The sequence below is a fragment of the Apteryx mantelli genome, chromosome 1 (genome assembly GCF_036417845.1).
Source record: "Apteryx mantelli isolate bAptMan1 chromosome 1, bAptMan1.hap1, whole genome shotgun sequence".
NCBI lineage: Eukaryota > Metazoa > Chordata > Aves > Apterygiformes > Apterygidae > Apteryx > Apteryx mantelli.
Window position 1 is genome coordinate 80,873,422 of NC_089978.1, and position 26,909 is coordinate 80,900,330.

General features: G+C 37.3%; 2 protein-coding genes across 19 annotated transcripts in view; one reads left to right on the forward strand and one right to left on the reverse strand.

The window, feature by feature from the left end:
• The window catches only part of PUDP (pseudouridine 5'-phosphatase), a 79,762-nt gene extending 60,797 nt beyond the window's left edge, over window positions 1-18,965 (reverse strand). For 2 of the 3 annotated variants that reach the window (XM_067296282.1, XM_067296288.1), the window contains exon 1: window positions 18,091-18,965. In XM_067296282.1, coding sequence (XP_067152383.1) covers window positions 18,091-18,616 — 526 coding nt within the window. In that variant the 5' untranslated portion in view covers window positions 18,617-18,965. Of the gene's footprint in view, window positions 1-17,539; window positions 17,651-18,090 lie in introns of those variants that run through there. The other variant, XM_013951008.2, reaches the window with a different exon arrangement.
• STS (steroid sulfatase) overlaps window positions 17,903-26,909 on the forward strand; it is a 148,469-nt gene continuing 139,462 nt past the window's right edge. For 8 of the 16 annotated variants that reach the window (XR_010884107.1, XR_010884106.1, XR_010884111.1 and 5 more), the window contains exons 1-3: window positions 17,906-18,121; window positions 18,973-19,119; window positions 21,699-22,796. The gene's annotated coding sequence lies outside the window, so the exon portion shown is untranslated. Of the gene's footprint in view, window positions 18,122-18,972; window positions 19,120-21,698; window positions 22,797-26,909 lie in introns of all 16 variants that reach the window. The other 8 variants (XR_010884109.1, XR_010884112.1, XM_067296265.1 and 5 more) reach the window with 8 other exon arrangements.

Here is a 26,909-nt window from a genome sequence, read left to right on the forward strand (position 1 = left end):
TTATCTGGCAATGGATCCAGTCCCAGTCGAATAGATACCTTAATTTTTAATTCTTTTCTAAAAATGGTGTATCCTGGGAGGCAGGCAGGAGATTAAGAACAGGTCTACCCCTTAGTCCCATGCTTGGATCAAACTAATATAGCATTATTTTAGCACATTATGACCATTCTACACTAGTGTAAGGTTTTGAACCATCAAAATGCATTTAAGATAAAGTACTATCTCTTGTTTAAAACATAGAAAAAATAACAAAACAGTACCAGAGATGTTTTATAAGACAACATAAAACTTTTCCACATATACAATCCTGATTGAATACAGTGATTACAAGAGGGTTTAGACAGAGAATCTCATTTTTTACTTGAAAAAATATATATGTTAGTGAACCCAAATCACATGAGGACTGCAGGAGAAACACAAAGCTGGAAGACGACTCTCTGACGGTAGCTATTAAGGTTATATTTTCAGCTATCTCAAAGGGGAGAGGCTGAGTCTTATTTTGCTAGAGAGTGGTTCTGGACATAATTGAAATGTTATGACTGTTTTGAATGACAGCTTAGAGGTACAAGAAACACTGCTGTGTATCCTATTAAATGAAATAAAAAAATACTTGTTCAGAGACTCAAAGAGTGCAAGAAATTTTATTCCATCATTTCATTCTTCCATGTGATTAATGTCCTAAAAACCAAAAACAGATGCTGTGAACTGAACCAGGTGTCATTCCCTTTTCACTCACTCAATCTTTCTTCCTTCCTACCTTAGTTCTGCAAGCAGAGGCCAAAGTTTACGTCTTGAGACACAAGCAGCTTCACTCCCCTGTAGTTCAAATTTAATAAGTCTGACACAGGAGCAACTTTGCTGTGGTGCACTTAGTTCTACTGCAACAACACTTGCAGAAGACAGCCTGGTAAAACATATGCTCAATAAGGACATGAAAGCAGCATTTTTGTTTTACTTCCAAGGGAGCCCCAACTTCCCTCCTTCCAATCAAAAACTAAAGCCAAAAAACCTCCCCCCAAAAAACCCAGCTTAACCTACAATACCCAGTGGTCTTTCTCTCACTAGTAAGCATTAGGAACAAATCCACTGAAATCCATGAAGTGACAACAGCACAAGAAAGACAATCAAGCCCACTGTTTCTAAACATAAATACGTTCAATAAGATATGTATTACCAATTCCACAGCAACTAACCTGAAATTAGGTTTAAAAAACAAACAACAAAACAAAACAAAAAAAAAACCCACACTGCAATTATTCTGCTTGTAAATGGCAAAATTATTTTTGAAGGTGAGTATCAGGCAGCTTCATAGTTAGATGTGTGAGAAGCTTCAGGAAATGAGGAAGAAAATTAGTCTCTTTGATGAACACCTGCCAAGGTGTGGCAGAAATAACAGCTAGAGATCATTAAAATAAGAATAATCTATGCAACTTTATGCCATTCTTTCCTAAAAAACTGCCACTTTTATTTTTCAATTCCAATGACAAGAATGGAATAACTGCACAGAAAGTTCTCATACTAGTTTTTTATTACAAGAAACCTCAGATGGTCTAAAATAGGTAAGTAAGTAAATAGAAAGTATAATTAATGTTCTCCAGACCTTTTGTATTAGGCTTCTCTACCCACACAGGCAGTAGTTTCCAAATAGCATGGTCTTAAACTAAGTCCAGTTCCATTACAATTTCCTATTACAGTACTGAACAGCAGTTCCAACAAAGATCTGATGTCTATTATTCCAGGCCCGAATCCTGCAGACAGGATGTATGATCAAACACAAGTGAGTTCCAAGGCCAGAATACAGATTTCCTATCAATTAAATATTCAGTCTCAAATATCTTTGTGCCTGCTCACCATACCAAGCATGAGAAATAAGCCTCCTTACTTTTATCTGGAGAGAAGAATGCACATTTGCAGTTACTGTGAAGCAGCTACCATGTTTGAAATCCTAATTAGTTCTAGACATTTATACTTTTATTCACAGGTTTCCTCCAAAATTATTAGTTGCTTGTTTGCGTGTTGAGTGTCCATCTTTCTTTTTGGTTTGTTTGCCTTCTTCATATATTTTCTGAACACCTAACAATAACATCCTTTGCATGATTTAAAATCGGGCTTACAATCAGCAAAATAAAATGTTACTATTTCATTTGCTGAATAAACTGAACTGAGCTGACATTCAAACAAAAAGATGAAGTCCTAGAGCTACACCTTTTGACCTACCATGTTTTGAAACCGTTAAGGTACAACTGCATGTCCTAGACATGCATCTATTTTAGACAGGGTCACTTACATGTTTTATTATCTAAAGAAAAAAAAAGAATTAGAAAGTATACAAGTTGCAATAATAATAAAGCAGCAGGTCACCAGGGGCCTTTCTGTTCTGAAAGGAGACAACCCATAGGCTATCCCCTTCTGAGGGCCTCTGGATAGGAGTTTTCAAAGAGATGGAAAACTGCACAGAAAGGCAAATCTATTACTCCACCAACAAGCTGAAATGGCTCCCCCCCCCCCCCATTACTCGTCTGAAGAGCATTCTAACTATTAATATAGTTTACAGAATCCAATTGTATGAAATATTGCCATCAAAGAAAACATAGCTGAACGCTGTAAAACATGGCTACAGAGTCCACCCTATAAAATTTAAAGGACAATTTTAGTCACTGAGCTTGTCATAAGCTAAAAGTTTGGATGTTTTTTCTTTTATTAGGTTGACACTTTTCACGTTGGTACTACTACAGGTCTGTCAGCCTGTCATCGCTTCTGTTGTAAACTCATATTTTTTAGAGCTTTAAAACTTAGCTGGTAGAAAATAAATGAAATGAAATGAAATGAAACAAACATTAAGTACAGTTATTTCCTTTAGAAAAGGGATTTCTTCTAAGAGCACTCTCTTTCATTATCATTTTTCCTAATGGAAAATCTAGCATGTCTCTTGAGAATTTAATTCTTTCCTATTGAAGAAGAAGAGCTGAAGCAAGTCCTCAACTGGGAATGGGCAGCAGCTACATTGTCCCTATTGAAGCTATTAAAATGCATCACCATCAGCTTGTGAAACAGCTTCCCTGGTAGTCTACAGCTGTCTAAAAGGCTTCATTATAGGCACTTCAGGTGAGTAATGTATTTTTTTTCAAACTAGGCTACCATTAAGTACAGTTATCCAATACCTGTAATCATCGTTCTCTAGAAACTATTTTGTTGAATATTTGATTTATGCTTCTGGGCCTATATTCTCAATAAAAAAGAAAAAAAACTTTAATAGCTTGAAAGAAAGGAGTATGCACTGCCATTTAAACAGCACCTTAGCATTCTGTAACATCTCTGTCAACTCCTTGACTTCCAGTCAATGAAAAAGCAATCTCTATGAGGTACACCTTACTACACTTTTGATACGGTACAACACCTATGTATTGGGCACCTTGTAACCACTCTAACAGTAATCTTTTTGAATCATGCATTTCCATGCTGTGTTAACCTCTCAAAAAGAAAGGCAAGAAAGAACAAGGTTTCAGGGGGAAAATTATGATAAGCGCTGTCAAAATCAGCAGTCAAGTCAAGAAGACTCAGATAAGACGAAGATTTCAAGACTTCAGTGAGAACATCAGGGAAATACAATTCCCTGTAAATACAATTAAAATATAAAGCAGAGAACTAAAGCTCATAATTTCAGTAGGCAAGATACTATGACAAATGTATGTGAAAGGTAAGCTAAATATCACAAGGGAAAAAAGAGTTTTCCTTTCTTTCCTTTATATACAAATACACAAATATTTGGGTCAAAGAGCAACATTTGTTTTAGTTCTCCCAAAGCCGCAATTATGATAGAAGGAAGAAAAAGAAAATGTGAATCCATTCTGTATTACAACTACCATATTAGAAAAAGGTATGAATGAAGAGGGTAATCACTTCCATGGTTTTGCAGGAATTCTTAGGATATGACTTTTCTTTTTTCCCCCCACCAAGTAGAAACTTTTTCTAAGAACATACAGCCATTTCTCAGTTAATCAGGGTAATGAGAAGGGAAGAGAGAGGAAAAAAACCCCCACTAACACACTATTTAATTACCTTGTACAATAACTTGGGGGGAAAAAAATGTAGAAAGATTTCTGTAGAGAGCAGATTTTAACAGTGTAAGGCAGATGTGACCTGTACCAGGTACACAGATTCTGAACTGTAAACTCTTAAAGCCAAGAGCTATGACTAGTGAAAAACAAAACCTAGTTAATTCGTAAACCATATAATCCAGTTTTATTGTTAACTTTCAATTATGGATAAAAGACCTCTTCACAAAAGTCTAGATGTCCTTTTAAGGCATTTTTCTTTGGCAATTTTGGAGTTACTGACCCCTGTTTTGTATATATACACACACATGAAAAGACACTCCCTGTATCTCTAAGCTTTACCTAGGAATTGTATGTTTTTGTAGAAAATTCTGGCAATTTTTGGGGGGAAAATTTCTGTTGAAATTTCAAAACTAAACGAATAATATTTGAAAGATCTCAAGTCCATGAAACAAGTTTACAATGGACAGCTATACAAAAACGTAGCTAATACGGAAAGCCCAAATTCTGAAAAACTATGCTGAACACTTCACAGACTTTCCTCCATTTGTGAAATAAATTTGTGATAAAAGCAATATCATCATAATTTTTCCAAGCAATGCTAATTGCACAGTCCAGAGAACAGTCTGAAAGAATCTTTTAAACAAAAATAAATACAAAACAAAGAAGAAAAATACCAATCCTATGACATTTCCTAAGATGCCATCAAAACACAAAAGTTTTCTCAGAGTGCAAGTTGTCACATGAAAACTGCTAAATTCTACCAAATATAATTGAAACAATATATACTTGAACTATGGGAGGAACTCTTCTGTGTTGTCAGTACTGCCATTAGTAACTACAGTTACTCCCATAGGTCCAACGTACACATTTGAGAACCGATAGGCTACTTCTAAACTCTGCTAGGCTACTCTAAACTCAGAAGCACTCTGGCCATATCTGACTTCAAGTCTTGTCCCAACATACATGTAGCCCACCTCCCCCCTCCACCATCCTGCTCTCCATAGAAAAAACCTCTACCTGCAGAGCAATGGTTGTGCTATTGCAGCTTCTGGAAAGCCTTCCCATTAGGACAGTTCAGGGACCAGAGCTGGGCGGTCCACCACAGATTATAGCTGTCCTGAAATTTAGGAGTGGTATAATGCAAGATTTTTAGGAGACGCAGCTTTTTCTAAAGGTATGAAGACTCAACTAATAAGCATCTAAAAAAAACGCACTGGAAGTCCCTTAAAATTTTGAATACAAATAGCAGGTGAAATTAAAAATGTCTTTATGTTCAAAGAAAAAAAATGTGCTAGTACTGGTACAACATGGTGTATAAAGAGACATTTTTAAAAAATGAAATTTTAAAATATTGTACAATTCACAATTATCTGTCATATAAAATATTTAGAGTTCTAGAACACACAAAAATAAATGTAGCATAACAGCAACACTTCTTGCTCTTTATTTTTTCTTATATGTCTTCACTCATGGAAAGTGAAGTAGCTTAAATTAAAAATGGGAGAAGAATAAATATCATAAAAAATGATCTATGACAATAATAACAATGGAAGTTATTAGGCAGTAGAGTAATGACTGGATATATTACAACATCTCAGTGGGCCAAATATTTTCATTTTCCTGAGATATGTTTCCCATAAAATATTGTTTTTAATTTTTAAAGACTAGCAGTTTATTGTACTGTGATACGCTCTTTGCTGCTCTGTAACCCCTGAACCACAAAGCAACAAACTTTTTGTTAGCCCAGTAATAATATAATGCTATAGAGAAGAATTCATTCCTAGCACAAAAAGATCCACCACTTCATGTAGCGTAATTCTTTGTAACAATGGCCTTGTAGCAGAGAGATGATATTATCGAAGGTTATGTCCAAGGTTATAGCACCTTACAGGCATACAGAGGTCTACTCTCTCGCCCTGAACAGACAGGTCAAGGGACCTTTCTTTACATAAATTACAAAAACTGTTTTATTCATCTGTCAAAAAAAAAAAAAAAAAAAAAACACCCACAGAACAAACTATTTACTGAAATTAAATTATACCTCAGTACACTCATGCTTCATGTTGACACCGGTAATTTCTCCCACTTCGGCCCTTCTGATAAACTATAATCCCAATTTGATCATTAAACACACATCGTCTTTAGCTCCCCTCTTCTCTCAATATCAGCATATAATTTTGCTCTTGCAATCGAATTTCAAAGGGGCTTTCTCTGATGATTGGTCAGTAATCAAACACGGGTCAGTTTGAATACGTACTCTGTGGCATTTTATGTTATACCCAAAGGGAATGATTAAAACAGAGCACAATTTCAAAGCTACGGCGACCCAGCAGGTGCCCAGCACAAGAGAGCTGTTCACAGTGCCTGGCCAAGATGAGAAAGAAGCTGAGTGAGCCCATATTTATACACCGGACATGGTCAACGCCAGGAGCAAACCAGAGGACTGAGCTCCTTGGCAGCCGACTCAACCAGTTCAGCACAGGCAAGCACGAGTGTAAAGGACCACTGCAAAGGACCAGCTCATCTCCTTCAGAGAGCAAAGGTTACGCAGGGGCTACAGGAACATCTCTGACATCAGGCCAGAGAACGTGTATTAATGAGCTGGGAAAAGGAGGTATTTTATAACACTGTACATACCAGGCAATGAGAAAGGTCATGAGTAAATTCCTAAAGATGTTCGCTAGAAAGACTGAGCTGACAAAAATAGTCAAATGAGTTTTCTTCCTGGTTGCCTTGGGTTATCCTGAGACAAACTGCACTGAAACTTGTCCAAAACAAGCAGGCATACACACAAACAGCAGAAGGGAAAAAGTAAACTATTAAGTGATTATACATAACTGGTGCCCAAAGGAATGCTTTCAAGAACAAGGAATAGAGAGTATGGATGTCTGTTTCATCAGGGACAGTACACTAAGAGTAGGACTTATGTGATAACTTTTACAAAAATACTTCCCACATCTCAAAAGTGGAGGAGGAAAAATAAAAATGTATTTTAAAAAAGGAACCATCTGTTGCATACAGCAACAGCAAAACCAAGTTGGGCAAAAGCAGTATCCTCTTAGACGTACAGCAGCGAATGCTAGCAGTATCTACACCTTGCAAAAGAAAATCAGCCGTCCATAATTAAAGCAACAGATAAGTTTGGACAGAGAGGATATTTAGTTTAATATTTTTTGTATGGTTATTTAGTACAGTTACTGGTCTTCAAATGAGCAAAGATGATCTTGATAAAACTAAGATCAACATTAAAGGTCTGTTGCCAGTCAAAAATAAATAAATAAATAATAGCCACCAAAAGCTAAAAAAGCATATTCAGAATATAAAAGTAAGTACTCAAGAATAAGATCACCTTCAGGAGAAAGTATACCAATACAACTGAAGGAGTAGAAATTTGCTGGTATATTGTTCTATACATAAATTAAGGTGTCCTTAAAAATTCCTCTCAAGAGTTCAATTAGCCAACTCACAATAAGACTACCTGAATGAATTACAACTAGTCAGTAAGCAAGAACAATAAATTCATGGTTGTTAATGTTGTTTTTTTCTTTCTTAAGTAAAAAGAAAATGGGAATACGGCAGGTGGAAATAGTGCATTATAAGGGAAAATTCTATGCATTTTTTCTTTGTGTGAGATTGTTCCATTTATAGCACCTTATTATTTATATTCAAAGCAAAATAATTGCAGCTTCACACACAAAACAGTGTATGTAGCTGACACGCATAAAACCTTATCACCTACAAACAGCTTCCAACATCTCCATTTAAGCACATAAAAAGTCTAATTTTTATAAATTGGCAAACTGCTGTATGCTTCTTTAAAAACATTAAACAGAACCTTTAGACTCTTAGCACCCTCGAAATATACCTCTCGACTTGCTAAAGACCCTCTAAATAATTGGATTCGTAACAGGCAGAAATGAAATTGTGAGCACTGGAAATCTGAAATTACTTCAGATTCATTTTTTTAGCAAATCTTTTTCTCTCTCTCTTTTTTTCTTTTTCTTTTTTTAATGTTTTGGGTCTGGTACAGAAAATAAATACAGAAGCAAGCACCAAAAGTGCATTGCATTTGTGTGTAATTTATGTGTAGTATTAAGACCAAATCATGTGTCTTTCAGCTTGGGAGCATTCTGTTAATTCCCCAGGGAGAAAAGATCATTGCTAATGCTGCCCATGGCATTTTGAAATGTGGTAACCATTACAGAAATGAAGAAAATTATTCAACAGATGTTGGAACGAAATTCCAATTCTGGATTATTCTACCCACAAACAACAGGATGGACAATTTGCAAATCAATCAGAGGAATAATAAAAGTTGGATTCTAGATTACTACAAGTTGTTATTTCTTTGCCAAAATTCTCCTTGTTGAATTAAAATGTTAGCTTTCAGGCATATGACAAATCTTATTTACTCTATTTATGATTAGTTAATTCTCAATGAGGAGCTGTTTTACTTACCACCAAGATTTCCTCCAGAAGCATATTAGAAATATTTTAATCTAATAAAAAATTTAACCTCTTTGTTTTGCACCAAGATGCAAGTACAGAACACAGGGGCAAGACTACTTTTGTTTCCTCCTTTTTTCCCCCAAATCAGGTAGAAATGGAAAATGGCAAGAAAGCAAGGAAATATCTAGGAAACAGAAAATGGGCTTACAAGATTGCCAGTTTATAGCTTAAGAAGATTAATTCCTGCACTCAGGCCACAATAGAGGACAACCTAGGGAGAACTGATGTTTAGCTGAATTGGTGCTATTTGCTCTTGTGCAGAAGAAATAGGAGACTGTTTTAACCTCCCGTTCACACTGTAAAATAGAAGATAGCATGCACATAAGCAAACTTCAGCATGAAGCTTTTATCAGTTTTCATTTAACAGCAATCTCCTAGGCAACCTGTGCAATGAAATGAAAGTAAGAGTAAATTCTTGAGTTTTGACCTTGTAACAGTTGGCAGGTAACACTGGAGAGAAAGAAAACATGCAAAAACACTTGTGAATCTCACAACACTACAGTAAATGAGTTAATTTCTTCTATACTATAGACCACAGACTCCCTGTACAACTAGTAATGCACGAGATGTTTAGAAGTGGCACACAAGAATCCGCTTGTTTTCTCCACAAAAATGAGACAGTGGCTGTAAATGCAGCAAACTTCTGATCCCCATTGCCCAAACTACTCCTCTCCCTCCTGCAAAGGGCTAGAACAAGCTGGCACTTCTGGACCTGTACAGTACAACATGATTTCTCAGTTATGGTGATAGTATCTTGTAAAAATAAATTCGTAAATTGCTGCTTTAGAAACCACTTCTTTAGATCTGCTTAAACAGACTGAATTATCTTATGGAAAGAAGTAACTTCATAATGCTAAGGGATATCAACGGGGTAGTAATTTACATAAAAACTGTCACTACTCTTAAGACAAATTTAAAACAAAAATACATTTTCTCCATTACGGTGTCATGTTCTGTGTATGTTAATTTAGCTTTAGTTCAGCTTTAAGCAAAATGCCAAGAAATATATGTTTGAAGCAGTTTTCCTAAATTGGTTTCTCAGTCAGGAAAGATTAACATTATGCACTCTCAGTCCATATAGAATATAGTAAAATACTACAGTATAATATTAAAGATTTTCAGCCTCCTACAGATTTAGGCCCAGATCAACAAAGGTGACATCTAAACCCATCTATGTTCTGGCCTCCCAAAAGCTCAGCTCAGATACCTACAGGAGCATTCTGCTACTCATTTCAAGTGCTTAAACCTGGGTTTCTTTTCTGTGAAGTCAGGGCCTGTCACAGACCGGTGCCAGGCTCCTCTCCAGCACAAGTCACATCATAGTTCAGGCTTTCAGTTGAGTCCCCCAGCTTAGATATAGCCGAAGAGGTTTCAGGTCTAGAGGGTCAGAAATGTCTGTACAGTATAGCCAGTAACCACAGAACATTCTTGGGGAGAAGAAAAAGAACTGTGTGTAAAATATCAAGCAGCAGGCATGTCTAAAAATCTTTTTCTTCCCTCAAATTAGGCATGTTCACACAGCACTGAAATAGGCATTTATATGAAATGCATATTTATAGACTGAATCTTTCTCCTGAACTTAATTATCTATTCTATCGCTTCTGTTTACTTTATACTGAGCAAATTTTCACTTTCCACATGATTTAAATGGTTAGAGAATGTGTCCACTGACAGGCCTTGAGCTGAAAGCCTTTTCAACCCAAAAGCATTTTCACCTGCATTTCCCTCCCAGGACAGCACCCAAAGTCCAGGACACCATCTTCTACTTGTTGAACACTGACCAGGAATTCAAGATTCAGAAGACAGCAAAAGAGAAGCCTCCTCATCAGGACACACTGCTTGCTTGCACAGACACACAGACCCACAAACACACACCCCTCTTCATCATTCACCATTCTCCCAGTTTTTGTCTATTTTATCTTGTGTCTTTGTTTAAAAAAAAAAAATATATATATATATATATAGCCAAAATACATCTGCACGGCTCTACTAAAAACAGGTCCTTAATGACTGTTCTTAACATTTTAAGTCCATAGTGAACTTTCATCCTTCCAGTTTATTAATCAAAATATTGTGAAGTGCCATGTAACATACCATATAGAAAGGCACTGTATGAATTACCTTTTGCATGACAGTTTAAACGTCTGTCAACAAAACTTGTTATCTCATTTGGGAAAAAAAGATCAAAAAGGTTAGTCAAGATCTAGTCTCTGTAATACCCTGTTCATTTGGCATTAATTATACGAACTCCCTTTAATTTTTGATTAATCGAGTCCTTCATCAGCTATTTTATTAGCTGGGATTAATGTCAGGCTCACTATCCTGTAGTTACCTGGGTTTCTGGATGTACAGATAAATATATATATACACATTTATTTATTTGGAAGTAAATAAATGCTCTATCAATATTTTGAAGTCTTCTGAAGCATGTCCAGTGTGGGTCTGTTACCAAATATCAACGGTTCAGTGATTTCTATTTCCACTTCTTTTAAAGCTCCTGGATTCATATTAGTTGGTCCTAAGCATTTTACAATGTCTAACTATTATAGTCATTGTTTATTATTTTTCTAAATTACTACTGTAATATGTTTCCTCACAACTCAGTAATAGAGCTCTCTCATTTGATTTCTCCAAATTGAGAAAGCAGTATAGCCTTCTTTTGAACCGTCCTAGTAAATGCATCATTCCTACTGAATTTCAATGTAATTATTGCAGTATTTTAAGAACAAAAATAATAAAATTCCTTACTATGGTAACATAGATTTCTCCTCATGTCTTTTTCCTTTGAATACTAGCTTCTACATGAGGTATAACCATGTATATGTTGGGGCTGGGTTTTTTGTCATTCCAACCACAAGTCATCCAATTACAAGGTTTCAGCAATGCTAACTAAATCATATTTATGTTTAAATGGCAATTTTGATTCTTTTTATTTTTTACCAAGGCTGATAGCATTGGTGTATTGACAACTAAAGATCTGGCATCTTGCTTATTTTTCCACCCCTAAGCATCCTGCATTCATTCATGATATTTTCCAGTCTCCCTGTACTGTTAGTTCAGCATTCCTCCGACTCTTCCACCAGCTCATCTTACAAAGTGCAACTCACTTTCTACTGAAGCAGAAGACCTATAAATTCCTTAGCTCCACTCTCCACAAAGAAGGTGGACCAATGTTCCATGAGAAGAAACCCCCTTAAAACTACTTAGCTAGGCGGTGGTTTATTTCCATAATCTTCCATAGTCATCCTATGCTCATATGACAGAAAAGATTAAAAAAATAATAATAATAAAAAATCACTTGCAGTTTCTCCACCTTCTGCACTAAATTCTGGGAAGTTATTTGTCAATTTGAGGTACCTCCCAATGAAGTGTCATTAATAGTACAGACACTATGATCAGCAGGCTCCTGGTTATTAATTTTATAAGTTCACACAAGGCATCTTTTCCCTTGACAAACATCCTTCCTATTTTTCTTATTAATTAATTCCTAACAAGAATAAACTGCCTTTTTTGGCTTAATTGAAGATGTTAAGAGTTTTGAAAGACTGTTTACATGTGTGCCCTGCATAATTCTCCATTCCAAACTGCCAGCTGGGTTTTCAGAAGTGTGTGCTGTAGTCTACTCAAAATCTGGGTCACCTTAGTTTTTCATTTTACCACAATTCCATGTGGTGTTCTTCTGTCAGTTAGCAATAGCTGCTCATTTTTGCTGACTTTCAGCAGTACAGAACAATGTCTTGCCCTCTTAGATTTGCCAGTTGCAAAGTGCTACACATTTTCTGACCGTCTTCTTCAAATTCCTCTGTAGCCAAAATAGGGCAATTTTTACCAAACCTGGCTGTCTAAGAACTTTAATTCCTCCCTTATGCCTCATAGCACCTATATTCATCCTTCTACAGGATTTTTTTTTTTTTTTAAAGACTGCACAAGATTCTCATGCACCATATAGAGAAAATCTCTCTGGCATCAGGAAAAAAAAAAAAGGAATAACAAAGCAAAGAAAAACACAGCACATAACTAACTTCACTGCTGACAATCATGAGATTCAATGTAAAACCACACCTGGTTAGGAAATTGCTCACATTCCCTTTTGAAATGCTATTTATTGCTCATTAATTCACCAAGTAACTTACTTACAGCTGAAACATCCTATCTACTAAAAGGGAATGATTAACTACTCAGACTTCAAACAGAATGGTTAATCTAAGACCCACGAGTCACAGCCATGTGATGCTTCTAAGGACATCAGCAATTTCAGATTATTCAGAGGTGTACACCATTGCTGCACAATTCAGATATAGTGTTACCATTCAAAAACTCACTGATCAAAAACTTCGTTCAAGCTTCCCATCTTCTTTTTCCAAACACAGGTTCTGGAGAGGGACTTTCCAAAAACTGTTACTGAACTCATTTCATGCCATGTCTATAGTTCCATCAGTTCAACATTCCAGCTAGAAAATCCATTTTGCCTCTCAGCATCACCATAGGACCTAATTCTGCCATTATTCAAGAAGCTCTAATCAGAGTGATGTTTACAGTTCAGGAATTCTATAGAACTGTATTGGCCCAACTCTCTTCCCATGTATAGCAGCAGAAATCCATGGAAATCCATTAACTTGCACTGATTAAAGTTGGCAATAGAGAGAATCAGATAGTCCAGCTGAGAACTGATTCTTCTAAACACTGATCTTCTGGGAACTGCTAGAATCCCTTCAGTGTACATTGTACCTTTAAACAGTATTTTTGTCTACTTTATACAAAAGTCTACTTTATATTTAAACACACCACTCTCCCAACCCCTTTCCAAACATTTGAGACTGTTGGCCAGTGGCTTAAGCAGTCCCAATGATGATTCCACAAAGGTATTTCTAATTGTATTTGGTCACCAACTACATGCGACCAGATGTTAGTTACTTTTTTCATTATTTTCTTTTGTCTGTACACTCAAACACCAAATAATTCTATTAAAAGACAAAACAGTAACAATTCCATTTCAGCCACTGAAGACAGATAATCATATCAGCCAGCTGAAAAATTAATGGGATGAAAAGTGGGGGTGGAGAAAATGGCAAAATCCTTTTCTCTGACACAAGACTAGGCACTCAGTTTTAAGAAATCCCAAATGCATCTTTACCCTTTGGAGTCACTGGATGATAATGAACACTTGACATTGAAAAGCTATCATCTACAATTACAAAACACTTGTCAGCTCAAAAGACAACATATGCACTATGTTGAGAAGATAGATCCTAGAGGGCCTGTTACCCTAGCTGCATATCATGTACAAACTCAACAGTTTTCCATATCTTCCGTGCTATTTTTGTACATTTTTACATACAAAGATGCCAGGATTAGATATGAAACATCATGCCCTGAACAGTAAAACTGTATCAACACTATTCAGGTATTTAAGATCTCTAACTTTTTATCTATTTTTTATTATTATTATTCTAACCAGCTATCTCTGTACAGTATGTGCAGGGTAAACACATACCTAGGTAGTTTTAATTATGCTATAAACTGGTAGTTAGAAAAGTATACTTCTGTAGGCAAAGACTAAAGCATTATAAGAATAACCTACTATATAAGTTCTGAGCATTTATTGTTAGGATTCAAATCACCTTTGCTCTAGGAGAGCATGCGGCAACTTTATACTGTAAAAATGCTGTTTAAAAAAAAAAAGTATTCAGCAGCACAACAAAAATTAAAATTTAGTTATTCCTGTCTCTCTGGGGTAATACTGCACAGTGAAGTGTGTACCATTTTTAAACTACCTAACTAAATCTTGCTGCATATGTATAATGTGACAGGATGTAACTGCAACACACTAGCATATAAAGACAGTTTATTCCATTGTAGTTCATGCACTGCTGGAGTTTCCAACAAAATAACCCATTTATTAATTTTACCTGTTAAATGGCAAACTGTCTACAGGTGCTGTGCACATATTTTATTTACTAAATGAGGGTACTATTTTCCAGTGTGCTGATTTCCTGGCAACTGGAAAGATGGACAAAAAGACTAAGATTTCGTCCAGCAGCTCAAGGGCAAAAAGGAGGTAATACAAAAGTAGAAAATTGCAGAGGGGGAACCACATTGCTTTTAAGTGCTGAACAAAAAGGTGTTAGATAACGCTTCATATAATGATACAGAGGGACTCCAACAGAAAGGAATGAAGCAGTTCCACTGGCAGCTCAGGGGCAAGAACCTCCCTAGTGAGTTGAAGATGATGTACCAAGGTGGATTTCAAGGGCAACTTAATCAGACTCAATTATGTTAAAGAGATGGGGGAAGATAAAGTCACAAAAGATCAGACTCAGCAACACTTTCATAAGGCCTAGCTGTATCCATTTGAAGTTTATGGATGTAGGTTCTACAAGATAACACTTAGACCATTTCCAAAGTCAAGAATCTGGTAAGTGCCTCAGCCCTCTTTTAAGGATTTTACACTCACCATTTTAAAGTATTCATAAATGTCTTCAAATCTTCTTATGTTATACTTTTAATCAGAAGCAAATATGTCAGCAATAGGGAAAAAGTTCAAGGAACATTACATAAGATCAATTTAAAAAGTTCAATTTTCCATCATTTATGGATCAATTAATATTCCTTCTACAAAATTGGCAAGGTTTAGGTGAAAACTTCCAAAATCAGTGACATATTTTTACACACTGCTTAGGAGTGAAAATAATTGCAATGCCTAAAGTTCTGATTCTGAAAAATATACACAGCTATGGAATTACTTTAAAAGATTATAAAGGTGGAGTTTTAAACATCCACTACTGAAAATTTAGATTTTTCTCTTTCAAAATAAGTAATTTTATGCACATTTATATGGCTTCTAGAAACATGTATGTAATACATTTTATCATCCTCCATAAGCACATTACATGATACATTAAAAAAAATTGTAAGAAAATTAAGAATCAGAGTAAAAAATTAAGAATTGGAATTTGTAATGTAGGTTAATAGGTTTACATCAATATAAGTATTTGTCTCATTCAGAACATTTACAGCAGATGGGTAGGACAGAATATATCTGGTGTGTGTCCCCTATTTCACTCCCTTCCCAAAATTACTGCAAATTTCATAGAGCATTTAGGAATCTAGGGGAATTCCAAACAGTCCCAACACCTTTTTTTGCTCCTAAGACTCACGTCATAAAGCAAACAGATTCATCAAAAATGATGTTAAAGTTGTGACAAAACTCAAAGCTTTTAGAGGTTGAAACATAGTATAAGTCCTCTAAAAGGAGGTATACCTTACAAAAGTCATAAGGTGGTACCCCTTTATGACTCTGTACTGGAAGACACTTACAGTATTTTAAATTCAATTATATATAGTTAGGGCTTTCACCACAACTGTAAAATTACTGAAATACAACACTTTCAATGCAACTTTTTAAATAGAAGAAATCATATCCATAAGTAACGAGGGGAATAGAACTACGACACAACAAATACTTTATCAGACTGAAGGATGCCTCATGCGTAAGGAGAAAAATAAATTAGATCTGCAAGCATAAACTCTTCACCTAAGTACCTTTTATATATATATTTACACATATATGCACATAAAATGCCATAATTTATGTCTGGTATTTTATTTGAACAAATCCAGAAAGTGTCACAGCATTTATCTGTAGCTGTACTTTAAAGTAGATAAATTTAATAACAGCAACAAGTAGGTTTATACTTTGAGTATTGCAATCTTGGCAAGCTTAGGTCCAAGAACTATGGATCCTTTACAGTTACTTTCCCAGAATGATGTACAGTTCATAATCTAGGGCACTTTTAATGCTCCTTCACTATATGAGCCCTAGGAGTTTGGAGAATTAAACATGACTCAAAACCTACATTATTTTTTTTTCCTCCTTGGAATGTTACAGAAAATTTTAAATAGACACAGGATTGCATCTCAGAAAAATCTCTTTAGTTCCTAGAATGCTGTCCAAAATCAAAGCTTGTAAATACTTATGCACAATAAGTTCACTTAATACAGATACAGAAATCATATGTATTCCTACTATCAAGGCCTAAATACTCATATTGCTCAGCCAGACTCTTCTGCTCAGGTGAGCATTCTGTGTGAAGGAGGCTTTCAAATTATATTTAAAATACCAGTAGTGACTAAAAAGGCTTTCTTGAAAACAGAAAACAAAAAATTCTAAATAAAAATGAAATAAAAATAATTGGTTCTGCATAACTCAGCATAACCCCAAGCTATCTGAGACTCCAGTACTGAAACTGAAAATGAAATCAAAAGGAAACGACTCATCTTAATATTACTGCTTTGCATAGTGTGTTGAGAGCACAGCTGAAGCAAACAGAAAGAAATCAGAGGCCCCAAATGCTTGAAAATATTCCTGATAATGCAAACAAAGCCATTTTTGCTTTAAAACATAGTATCCTAATTTCTTTCATCCTGTTACAAAGGTGAAGGATGGAAAAGTGCACATTTCTTGGAAGCAGAATAATTCCATTACTCCTTTATGCACGTGAAGGAGAGAAAAAAAGGCACTTCTTGGAAACAGAATCATTCCTTAGACTTTACAAGCAGTCTTCCCTGAAAGTGCAACAATTTGAGTTTTGCAGAAGGAAGGCACACGCATCAAGTTTACACCTGCTAAGAATTTACCCAAACCAAAAGCTGCAGCCTGTGCTAAGATACAAGCAGACTATCTCAAAACCCAAGTCACATAAAAAACCACTCCCTTACACTACAGGCAGCAGAAGGCTCTGGTTCAACAAATAAGTAACAACGGGCTTAAATACTCTTCTAGTCACACTGACTACTCAGATATCAAGAGTCAATATACGTGCCGCACAGGGCTGATAGAGTTCAGGATATCCCTGTCAAGATAAAAGTCTAATAACACAAAAATTGGGAGATGACTGTATCAGACGGTTTCGAGCCTTTTCAGTTGGAGACTGAAGGCATCGCCTGAAAATATTTCAGACTATTTCATGTACCTCGCATAGCAAACGCAACCCTCCTGATACTGGACTTGCTCGGTTGTCTTCTACAGGTCTCCACAGAGTCAGGGCAGTCTCACGGCCCGCGGACCTCTCACCTCCTGGAAACTCACGCCCTACACCCAAATGTTTAACCGCGCTCAACCTCCCCTCGCCCGAAGGCCGTCCTCCTCTCAGTCACGGCACTACCGTTAAGGGCAAGCACCTCTTTTAACCTCATCCCCGGATCTGTTACTTCAGGCGAAAGGGAGGGAGAGGGAGGAAAAAAAATCCTTCCCTGTTGCTTTGTGCCCATTTTTCAGGCTTAAATAGCGCCGGCCCAGGGGAGGCCGGCTGGCTGCCGAGGGGCCGCGAGCCCGGCCCCGCTGCCCCGGCCCGGGAGGCGCCTGGACGGAGGGGCGGCGCGGAGGCGGTGTCGCCCCCCGCCGCCTCCAGCTCCGGCCCCGCCGCTGCCCTCTCCTCCCCTCCCCTCCGCTCCCCTCACAGCGCCGGGGAAGCGGCGGCGAGGCGGCGGCGGAGGGGGGGGAGAGGAGGCGAAGGCTACACACCCAGCAGCAGGCCGTCCATGTCAAAGATGAGGTGAGTGGCCGGCCGCAGCGCGGCCGGGGAGGAGGAGGAGCGGGACGGAGCAGACATGGCGAGGCCGCCGCAGCTGAGAGCCCCTGTGGCGGCGGCGCAAGCGCGCTCCGCCGCGGCGGGCCGACCCGAGCGGGAGCGGAGGAGAGGCCCGGGCCGGGGCCGCGGCGCGGGGGCGGCGCCGGAGCGGAGCGGAGCGGCGTGGCAGTTGGCCGCGGCGGTTGCTGACAGGAAAGCCGTTGAGCTGCTCGGGCCGGGGCGGCGCGGCGGGGAGGCCGGCGCGGCCAGAGCCAGCCCGGCCAAGGGGGAGGTCTTGGCAGCACAGAGAAGCCTTACTACCCCTTTCTTTTTTCTTTTTTTTTTCTTTTTTCCTTCCTCTGTTTGTTCACATGAGCGTCTTCTTGTGAAGTTCTTTTTTTTTTTTTTTTTTAAATCCATTTGCTGCTGCTTATAGGAGGGAGTGTGGAGTTGCTCTCGGTTTAGCATTTTAGGCACCATTTTCTTCCAATACTTTGCGTGCCTAGAGTTACTGGGATTTACAAGATATAAAATTACTGGTGGTGTAGTTGCTTGGAAGCCATAAACAAAAGGGCTCAAGCCCGCGTGAAACTTATTATGAGGAAAGCATAAAGTAATCCTCTTACCAGTTGTTGAGTGTGTGAATTGTTGTGTGTTTTTTTTCTCCCCCCCCCGTCGAAGACTGTTGAAGTTCAAGAAACGAACCACGGTGTTCCCGAAGTGAAGGAGATTCTGCCTGCATAGACCTACCCGCTCATTTTGACTCAGCAGTCGTGAGGGGCTGAGGTGGCTGTCCTCATCAGTCTTTCCTTTTTTGCTTGTCTTTTTCCATGCAGGTAACTCACCTTTGGGCATCGAGACCAGCAGTTACAGCCTGAAACATCAGTTGCAGAAGCAGACATGAAAACAGCTACATCAGACTCCCAAGGTGACATGGTGACTTGAAGATTTATACGGCTGTGCAGTTCTGTCCAAAACCAATGGTTAGTTGTGGCTTCTCATAACTGAAGTCCTTTCTCTTTTCCTCTGTAGTTAGATTTCTGCAGCAATTCATTTTCTTGCACAGTGCCATTTCAACATTTTAGCAAGTTATTGGTTTTTTTTTTCAAGGCCTAACTGTGGGTGTTCTACAGTTTATATGAGAATTTTAATTTAACCTTCTTACAGATCTTATCTCCCCACCCACCCAAAGCCTATCCCCCCGCCCCAAATAAAAACTTATGATACGTTTGTGAGAAATCTGGAAGGAAAATCCTTGTACCTCCTCTAGTCTTGGAAATAAGAAAACAGATGAAACATCCACGGCCTTTACTTTTTTAATAATAAAACTTTTCTTTCAACCAAAATTTTTTTGAGTTTGATTTTTTTGTTTGTTTGTTTTGGGGGGGGGTTGTTTGTTTTTACTTATATTGTAATGACTGTGTTTAATAATGCTGCTTAGGCCCTACCTGTCTAGATTGGGAAAAAGACTATTCACAGTGCCTTAAATGTCTCTTAAAATGTCATGGATAATTGTCTATTAGTCCTCATGCAGAGTTTAAAAAAAATGAGTCCTATATTTCCAGATCAAGTTTTTCTTTGTAACTGTCTGACATTACAATATGGGTATTAAGAATGCCCACAGCAATTTTGCTTCTGTAATAAATACTGTGCAACAAGACAATGTTCAAACTTTGTTTCAGATAGAACATATGTTAGTTTCTCTAGTAATTCAGTTACCTGGGAGCAGAGCTAGAGACAAAAAAATTCTCAAATCCCAAATACAGTATGTCCAAAAAAAGTGCAAATCTTTTATGAGGAAAAAAATCATTATAATCATTTCAATATTTAGAATAGTAGTACTCAGAATACGTTTCTACTGTAAGAGTGTAAGTTGTTGTGGCAAAGGTTTCTTAGAGAGTAGGTTGTAGGGCAGTAGTACATGAAGTAGATGCATTCATTTTCTAATTATAAGTTACTATAAAAAAATCTAGCTTTAGTTGTATTTGTTAGCACAGTAACATCTATACTTGTTGACAAGAAAAAGCTATATCAGTCGGACAGATATCTTGAGTCACTGATCTAGTTAGAGAAAAGCATAAAATGCCTTCTCCCCCTCTTCCCCCACCAAAAAAAGAGAGGTGACACCATACCATTTTTAGAATGTGAACAGCCAATGCATGTTATAGAATGTCAGGCACATGCAAGGCTTTTGAGTGTTTAAAAGGCAAATAAATCCTAAAGACAGCCTATTTAAAAAACAAACAAACAAAAACACAAAACGGAACTATCCTACATGAGATGAACCCTTTTAGTGTTAAGTGGTCTGTGTTACAAATTGTATTGTGCGCATATGAACACAGTCAGGTTAGCTGACATGCTGATGACCTCAATTTGCCTTGCTTTACTCTGGCTCATCAGTTGTAATCAGTATAATGTTAGCTTAGTTAATTCTTCAAACTGCATTCAAACACAAGAAAAGCTTTCCAATATAGACAAACTGTTTACCTTTATTCAGTGTGCCTAAGTCTACTTACTAAAAGAACAAAATAGGGTGAAAGTCAGAAATTCTAACGCACAGTGGACCATAGTTTCAGATGCACAAATAAGTGACACTGCTGATCTAAGTTTCATTGGAGCTCACTTAAATATTTGTCTCAAACATCTGAGCAGTACTATTTGTTTTTTCTTTTTTTAAGAAGGAATGAAAACAAGCTGAGGTGTGGGAATGGTGTAATTGCCTTTTATGTTTGCTACTTTAATTTTGTTTATTTTAAACTTTTTTAAGTGGTGAGGACCCTATTTTAGTAACTTCTGAGTTATGGAAGATATTGTGTGGTGGAGGTGCAATGACCAGTAAAACCAATAGTAAGTTGTGCCTATTAACCTGGTGTCTGCTTATTGAGGAAGGTGAGCTTGAGTTACTGAGATGCAATCATGCAAGTAGTCTTGATTTCTGCAAAGTCTGAAGGACGCAATTAACTTCATGTACTTTTTTTAATGAATCCAGCTTTCTCTCTGGGAACATACCAAAGCAGATGAAAAAATCTTTCTTGAGTTTTACATTGTATGGTGTTAAGTGGTATGTATGCATGCCGGATGTTCAGTTCTCTTTAATGACTGAACGTTAACTGTTCATACCCCAAATATCTATTTTATTTGCCTTTCTAATAATATGTTAAAATTACTTTATTTCTATTGCTCTTACATGTGACATCAGTTGAAAATATTCAGGTTCATGAAATTGGGTATGCAACACATTTTTGGTACACAATCCAAATAATTTTTTGGGTTTTTTAACCATACTATGTTTGTCATTTTCCTTCCCTTGAAGCTAAAAACTTTTCTGCATCACTGAAATTTAAGCTAATAAGTTCTTTTGCTGGAGAGTAAAAGTTTCAGAATATGCACAAGTGTTTTCCTGAGTAATATACCTGACTCAAAAATTTCAATTTCCTATTTCAGTACTTCACACTGTTCTTGGAACATAGCTTCACTTAAAATATTCTTTATAGCATTGATAGGAACATCATGCACTGTGTTTCATGCTGAAATGACTGATTTTATTTTTCTTGTTCTGCAGGCACCTTGGCAAAGAGGATAACCAGATTATAGCCCATTTTGGTTTGAATATTTAAAAAAAACCCCAAATACTGAAGACTTGAATAGATCAAGTAATTTAGAAGCTTTCACAATGATTTACGTGAACAGCTTTTAAACCCACTATTAGTAATGAAATACTTGGAGTGATTTATAGTTAAATGTAATTTAATTCAGGTATCATCTGTGATTCACAACAATTGCTATAGTTGAGCCTGATAAGCCCTTAGAAAATGAAACATTTCCCAATGCTGGATGTCACCAAACAAGAGCTTTTCACCTTAAGAATGTGAATTAAGTGAATTTTATTGTTTCAGTTCATGTTTTTACTGTTGAAGAAGGGAAAATGAGCATATAGGGCTTAAGACAGTGAAATAACACCATACCTCTGCTAATCCATGACATGTTTTATTAATACATAGTAAGTCAAAAAGGAGTCTATCCTCCTACCTTCATCAATAATGTGGGTCTTCTATGTAGTTGGGCATGCAAGCCATGTATTTTCTGGACCTTGGTACTTGCCACCAGGTACAAGTGAGTTAGTTACAAAGGAAGGAAACATGGTGTATTATGGTGCAGGAGAACACATTAAAAAGATACACATTGGTCATCAATAAATTTAGATGAAGCACTATAATAAAGTTCTTAAGCAGTGATGAGGGGTGAATTAAAGAAAAACCAACCAAGCACGCAAGAAAGAACAAGACAAGACAAGAAAGAAAGATATTTAAGATGCTTTAAGGTAGAAATCCGTAAACTTATTGAAAGCATTGTACAACAGAATGAACAGTTTCTGAAGTCAGAAAATTGAGGCTTAATATCATGCCTCAGGGTCATTTTTTCTTGCCATTAAAGTCAGCAAAAGTCATTTTCTCTCCTCTGTATTGTATGGCTTTTGAATTAGCTTTTTAACATTATTTTTGGCCTTCCAGTAAAATATTGGCTGCACACAGGCTGTGGGAAGAAATGTGCAGATGATTAGCAGTGTAGTTACCATTGAAATCCTGAAGTGCTTAATGGGCTGGTCCTGCTTAGCTGTAAACTATCAGAAGGATTAGAGCAGAAGGAGATGCATCCCCAGGTGAGATTTGAAGTATTGTCTCTTGTTTTGCTTTTCCTTTATGATATGGGCTTCTTTTGTAGGATCATTTCCAAGGTTTTGTTTTGTTTTGTTTTTTAATTTAGCTGACTTTCCATTATTGCAGGAACCTAAAATACTAGTTATGCTTTTGATTTTCTTTCTAGTCTGCATGTGAGTGTTACTTTTTTGGTGTTGTTTTTTACTGTAGCTTGGTTTTTACAGATCATAGGAAGCATTTTGTATTTGTAGTGACACGTGGAATGCATGTTCTGTCAACCTTTCTGAGCTAGACATCTATCACTTCATTGCCTGCAATAGGGGTGGAGCTGAATGCAGTGACCCTTCAGTGGTCCCTTTCGGTCTTGCATTCTTAAGCTCAACCCCTTCAAAGATTGCAGTAATTTTATCTCCAGAACGAGAAGAGAGAGAGAGACTTATTCTCTGGGTCACAAGCCCTCTGAGCCACTGACCTGTGCTGCTCCAGATTCAGGTGTTATATGCATGTTCCCCATTCAGCATGCCACAAGCTGGAGAGTTGAATATACAGATCTCAGTGTTCACGCTCTGCGCACTTTGTGTACATGATATTAGAATCTTGTATCTACCCTTAATGGTGGAGTAGAGATAACTAAGATAGCTGACACTCAGGCTGGTATATCTACATGACTAGGGGTAAACATATCATCAGCTTGGGTAGTGTAGGGAGGCTGTTGGAGTCCACGTGTTGTACAGTACCACAATGCAGATGCTTTTTCTGCATTGATTCTCACAGTTTGAGTAGCTAGGTCTGTCTAGTCATAGAAGCCATAACACTGCATGGGAACATACGAAGTAGCAACTTGGGTTTGGGAGCGGAAACAGTGGGAAAGGGAGAGTAGAGGTGGCAGTGCCAAGCAGCGTTAGCTAGCTTTTTGAGCCTGTATGCGGCTGAGTTAAATCTGTAGGCAGTTCTTGACTAGGGAACCTGGGATTTTTCATTAGCTGCTGGAGTTAGTCTGCCTCCTAACTGAGTCTTAATTCCCTGTTGGAAATTTCTCTCTTCCCTCCTGAAGCTACTGCTGTCTCTTCCTCCCTACACTTTCACTCACACAAACACATGCTGGTAGTATACTGCAAAACAGTGGTGTTGCTGACTGCCAGCATCGAATATATTTTGTGAGTGCCAGCACGTAAGGCACAAATCTATATGACTAATTTTGGGGTGAGGAAATACTCCCTTCGTTATGTTGTCTACCAACTTTAAATTAAGCATATGCTTACATGCCTTGAGAGAATGTATGAAAAAAATAATGTAAACTTATTTCCTATTTCATACTTTCAGAGAAAACAATTGTTATTTAGCAGGAGATCAATAAAACATATTTGCTTTCATTAAATCATTTTTAAAACAGGAAACACACTTGTAGATACTGATATATTAGGGATACCTAGAAGGAAATATTGTTGTCCCAGGGCTGTCAAGGCAGTGAGAGCCTTTTTTTGTTTGTTTGTTTTTTGAAAGCCAGCTAGCTCCACCTTTTAAGTGCATCCCAGACATTTCCTCTTGCGTTTTGTAAAGTGAATGCTCACAGTGACACTGCATGATTGAAAGATTCCTAGATTTCCACTTCTTGTGATAATAATCACGAGACTACATGTAAGACTACAAGAGACTTTCAAGATCTAGCTGAAGTCTTTGCACTGAGACAGAATTATATATACTTAAAATGTCCAAGAAAGGCATTTACCTAAAATTATCTAAAACTTTCACTGAATCTTTTGTTCTGCCTGGATAGCCTGTGTTCTTCCTCTAGTCTCTTTTGGGATTTAAACTCAATTCCTGTAATTGTTCATCATAATTTATGGTCGCTCTTCAGGACTCTAGTTTTTCAGTATCCTAAGAAGTCTAAGACTCAGGTGAAGTTCTGTAGCCACTCATTTTAGAAGTGACAAGTAGAAAAGCCACTTTCTACTAATAGGCTACCTTCTTAGCCCCAGATACAGCATTCCTTTTAATTAACATAAGAACCAAATTACTGTTTTGTCATAGTCTAACTTTGTTCGCTAATAAGTGATTTGTATTTCCTATGTATTATGTGTCACGACTGCTGCTTAGTCAGGTTTCTCCCCATTTTGTACCAAGCCAAATGCTTTGGCTTTCTCCTCTCCCTCTTATACCTTTGACCCTATTCTCTCCAAAGCAGAGCTTATTGTGGCAGCAAAAACCAAGTTAGTGCCAAAGCTTCCTTGAGACAAAGGAGTGTAGGAATTGTAGTTCACAGGAGGAAGAAATGCTTGTAGCAGTTAAATGGTGAAGAAATGGAGCCGATGTTGGAGCCTTTCTCTGTGTTATGGGAAGGCTGTTTTGAGGTCAATCAAATTACCAGCTGAGTGTTCTGTGAATATTACTGCATATGTAGATTACTGAAAAATGTCTCTGGACTTTTATCACAGCAGTGTATTTCAGCAAAGGGGAGGGAAAAGGCTAGCAGCTTATTATTTGTTAAACAGCGGACAAACACATTCTGGACTGGAAATGATATGAAGCCACTGATGCTATTACAGTCAGTGGTAAAATGAATTTTAAAGCCTGGTATATCTGGTTTTATTTTACTGCAGATGTAGTTCAGAATTCAAGCAAACTTATTTTATGAGTACATTCTTTACTTGAACCATATATTTCTTTTTGTTTCTGTCAGTATCTACTGTTTCCTTTCAAAAGCTGAAAACTATTTTCATGTCACATGTCCAACTTAACATTTTCTTTATGGATCACTTCAATCTAGATTTGCGTTAATTATGAGTAGTTAATGTTGCGCTCTATTAAAAGACATAAGTGGCAACATATATAGCATTTCAAGAGCTTAATACCTCTTAATAGAGTTTGAAAGGTCTTTTGTGTTTTGTTTTTTTTTAAGTATGAAAGACTTAAGTTTTCTTGCAAGGCTAATGAGGCAGCTATCTACAAGAAACTGTTCCAGAATTAATTGGTTTGTCATTATTTCAAAAATGTTGTGTGCATTATTTAGACCAGTGGCTGCTACAAGCTGTGAGGAATGAGTACTAAGTATTAACAACTAGGTTTGATAACCTGGCTCCATAATTTTATTAGTTTTTAACTGACTTTTTTCGGCCTACAACTGTGTCCTTATCTGGTGAATCTGGAAAAATTAGCCTAATGCAGCTTTCCAAAAGCTATTAACCAAATTTCTAATATTAAGATGGCTATGTATCCTAATTAAGTAGCATGTGCCATCTTGCCCTCCCGTCATGAAATAAGGTAGGGTTATGCTGTGTTCTACAGTTGCAGAACTTCCAAGAAAGCCCAAGTACTCCAGGAAGCATAGAGCTTCAGTCAGTAGGTGGCACTCTTGTCACTGAATCTCTCCCAGCATCCTCTGGGCTGGTGTCTGCGCTAAAGCTTTTTAAAACTTGGAAATATGATAGTAAGCCACTCACAACTGTCAAATATTTCATTCAGCTGGGATTCTGCTGCTTCTTGAAAGACCTGACAAATGTTGGGGACCTTCATGATCATCTGCCTTTTCCAAATACATCACATCTAGGAACTATACTGAAGTACATCCAATGAAATGTATTTTTCCTGTCTTGTCAAGCCCTTCTTTCTTTAAAGATCTTGTTCTGTGTGTGACTTCAGGTAACCTGGACAAACATTATTTGACAGTCAGAAACTAAGGCTAATAGTGGCTACAAAACCTGGATCTTTCTCCTTGTATGAACATAGCCAATATGATCTTCTTCCAGTTAAACTTCTATAATTAACTAAAGTTAAGCACAGCCGTTACATAAAATGTCAAAATTGCTGTAACATGTTACTGAGTTCCATACATAAGTCATTGCAACTTCCTCAGAATTGCGTATCCCAAAGTCCTCTGCAATCCAAAAATTTCACAAAATCATTTCATATAATGATTCACTTATACTCTTTCGGGCAAATAGATGGTGACAGAATTCCTACAGCGAAACCTCTTAATGGTGTTATTGGACTAAGACGAAGAATGAATGGATCAGATTGTAAAGAATATTTTTTTTTCACTGAAGGTTTGCTACAGAATAAATATCCTGTAACAATCAATATCCAGTTTGTATGTACAAAGTCCCTAGGAACAGCAA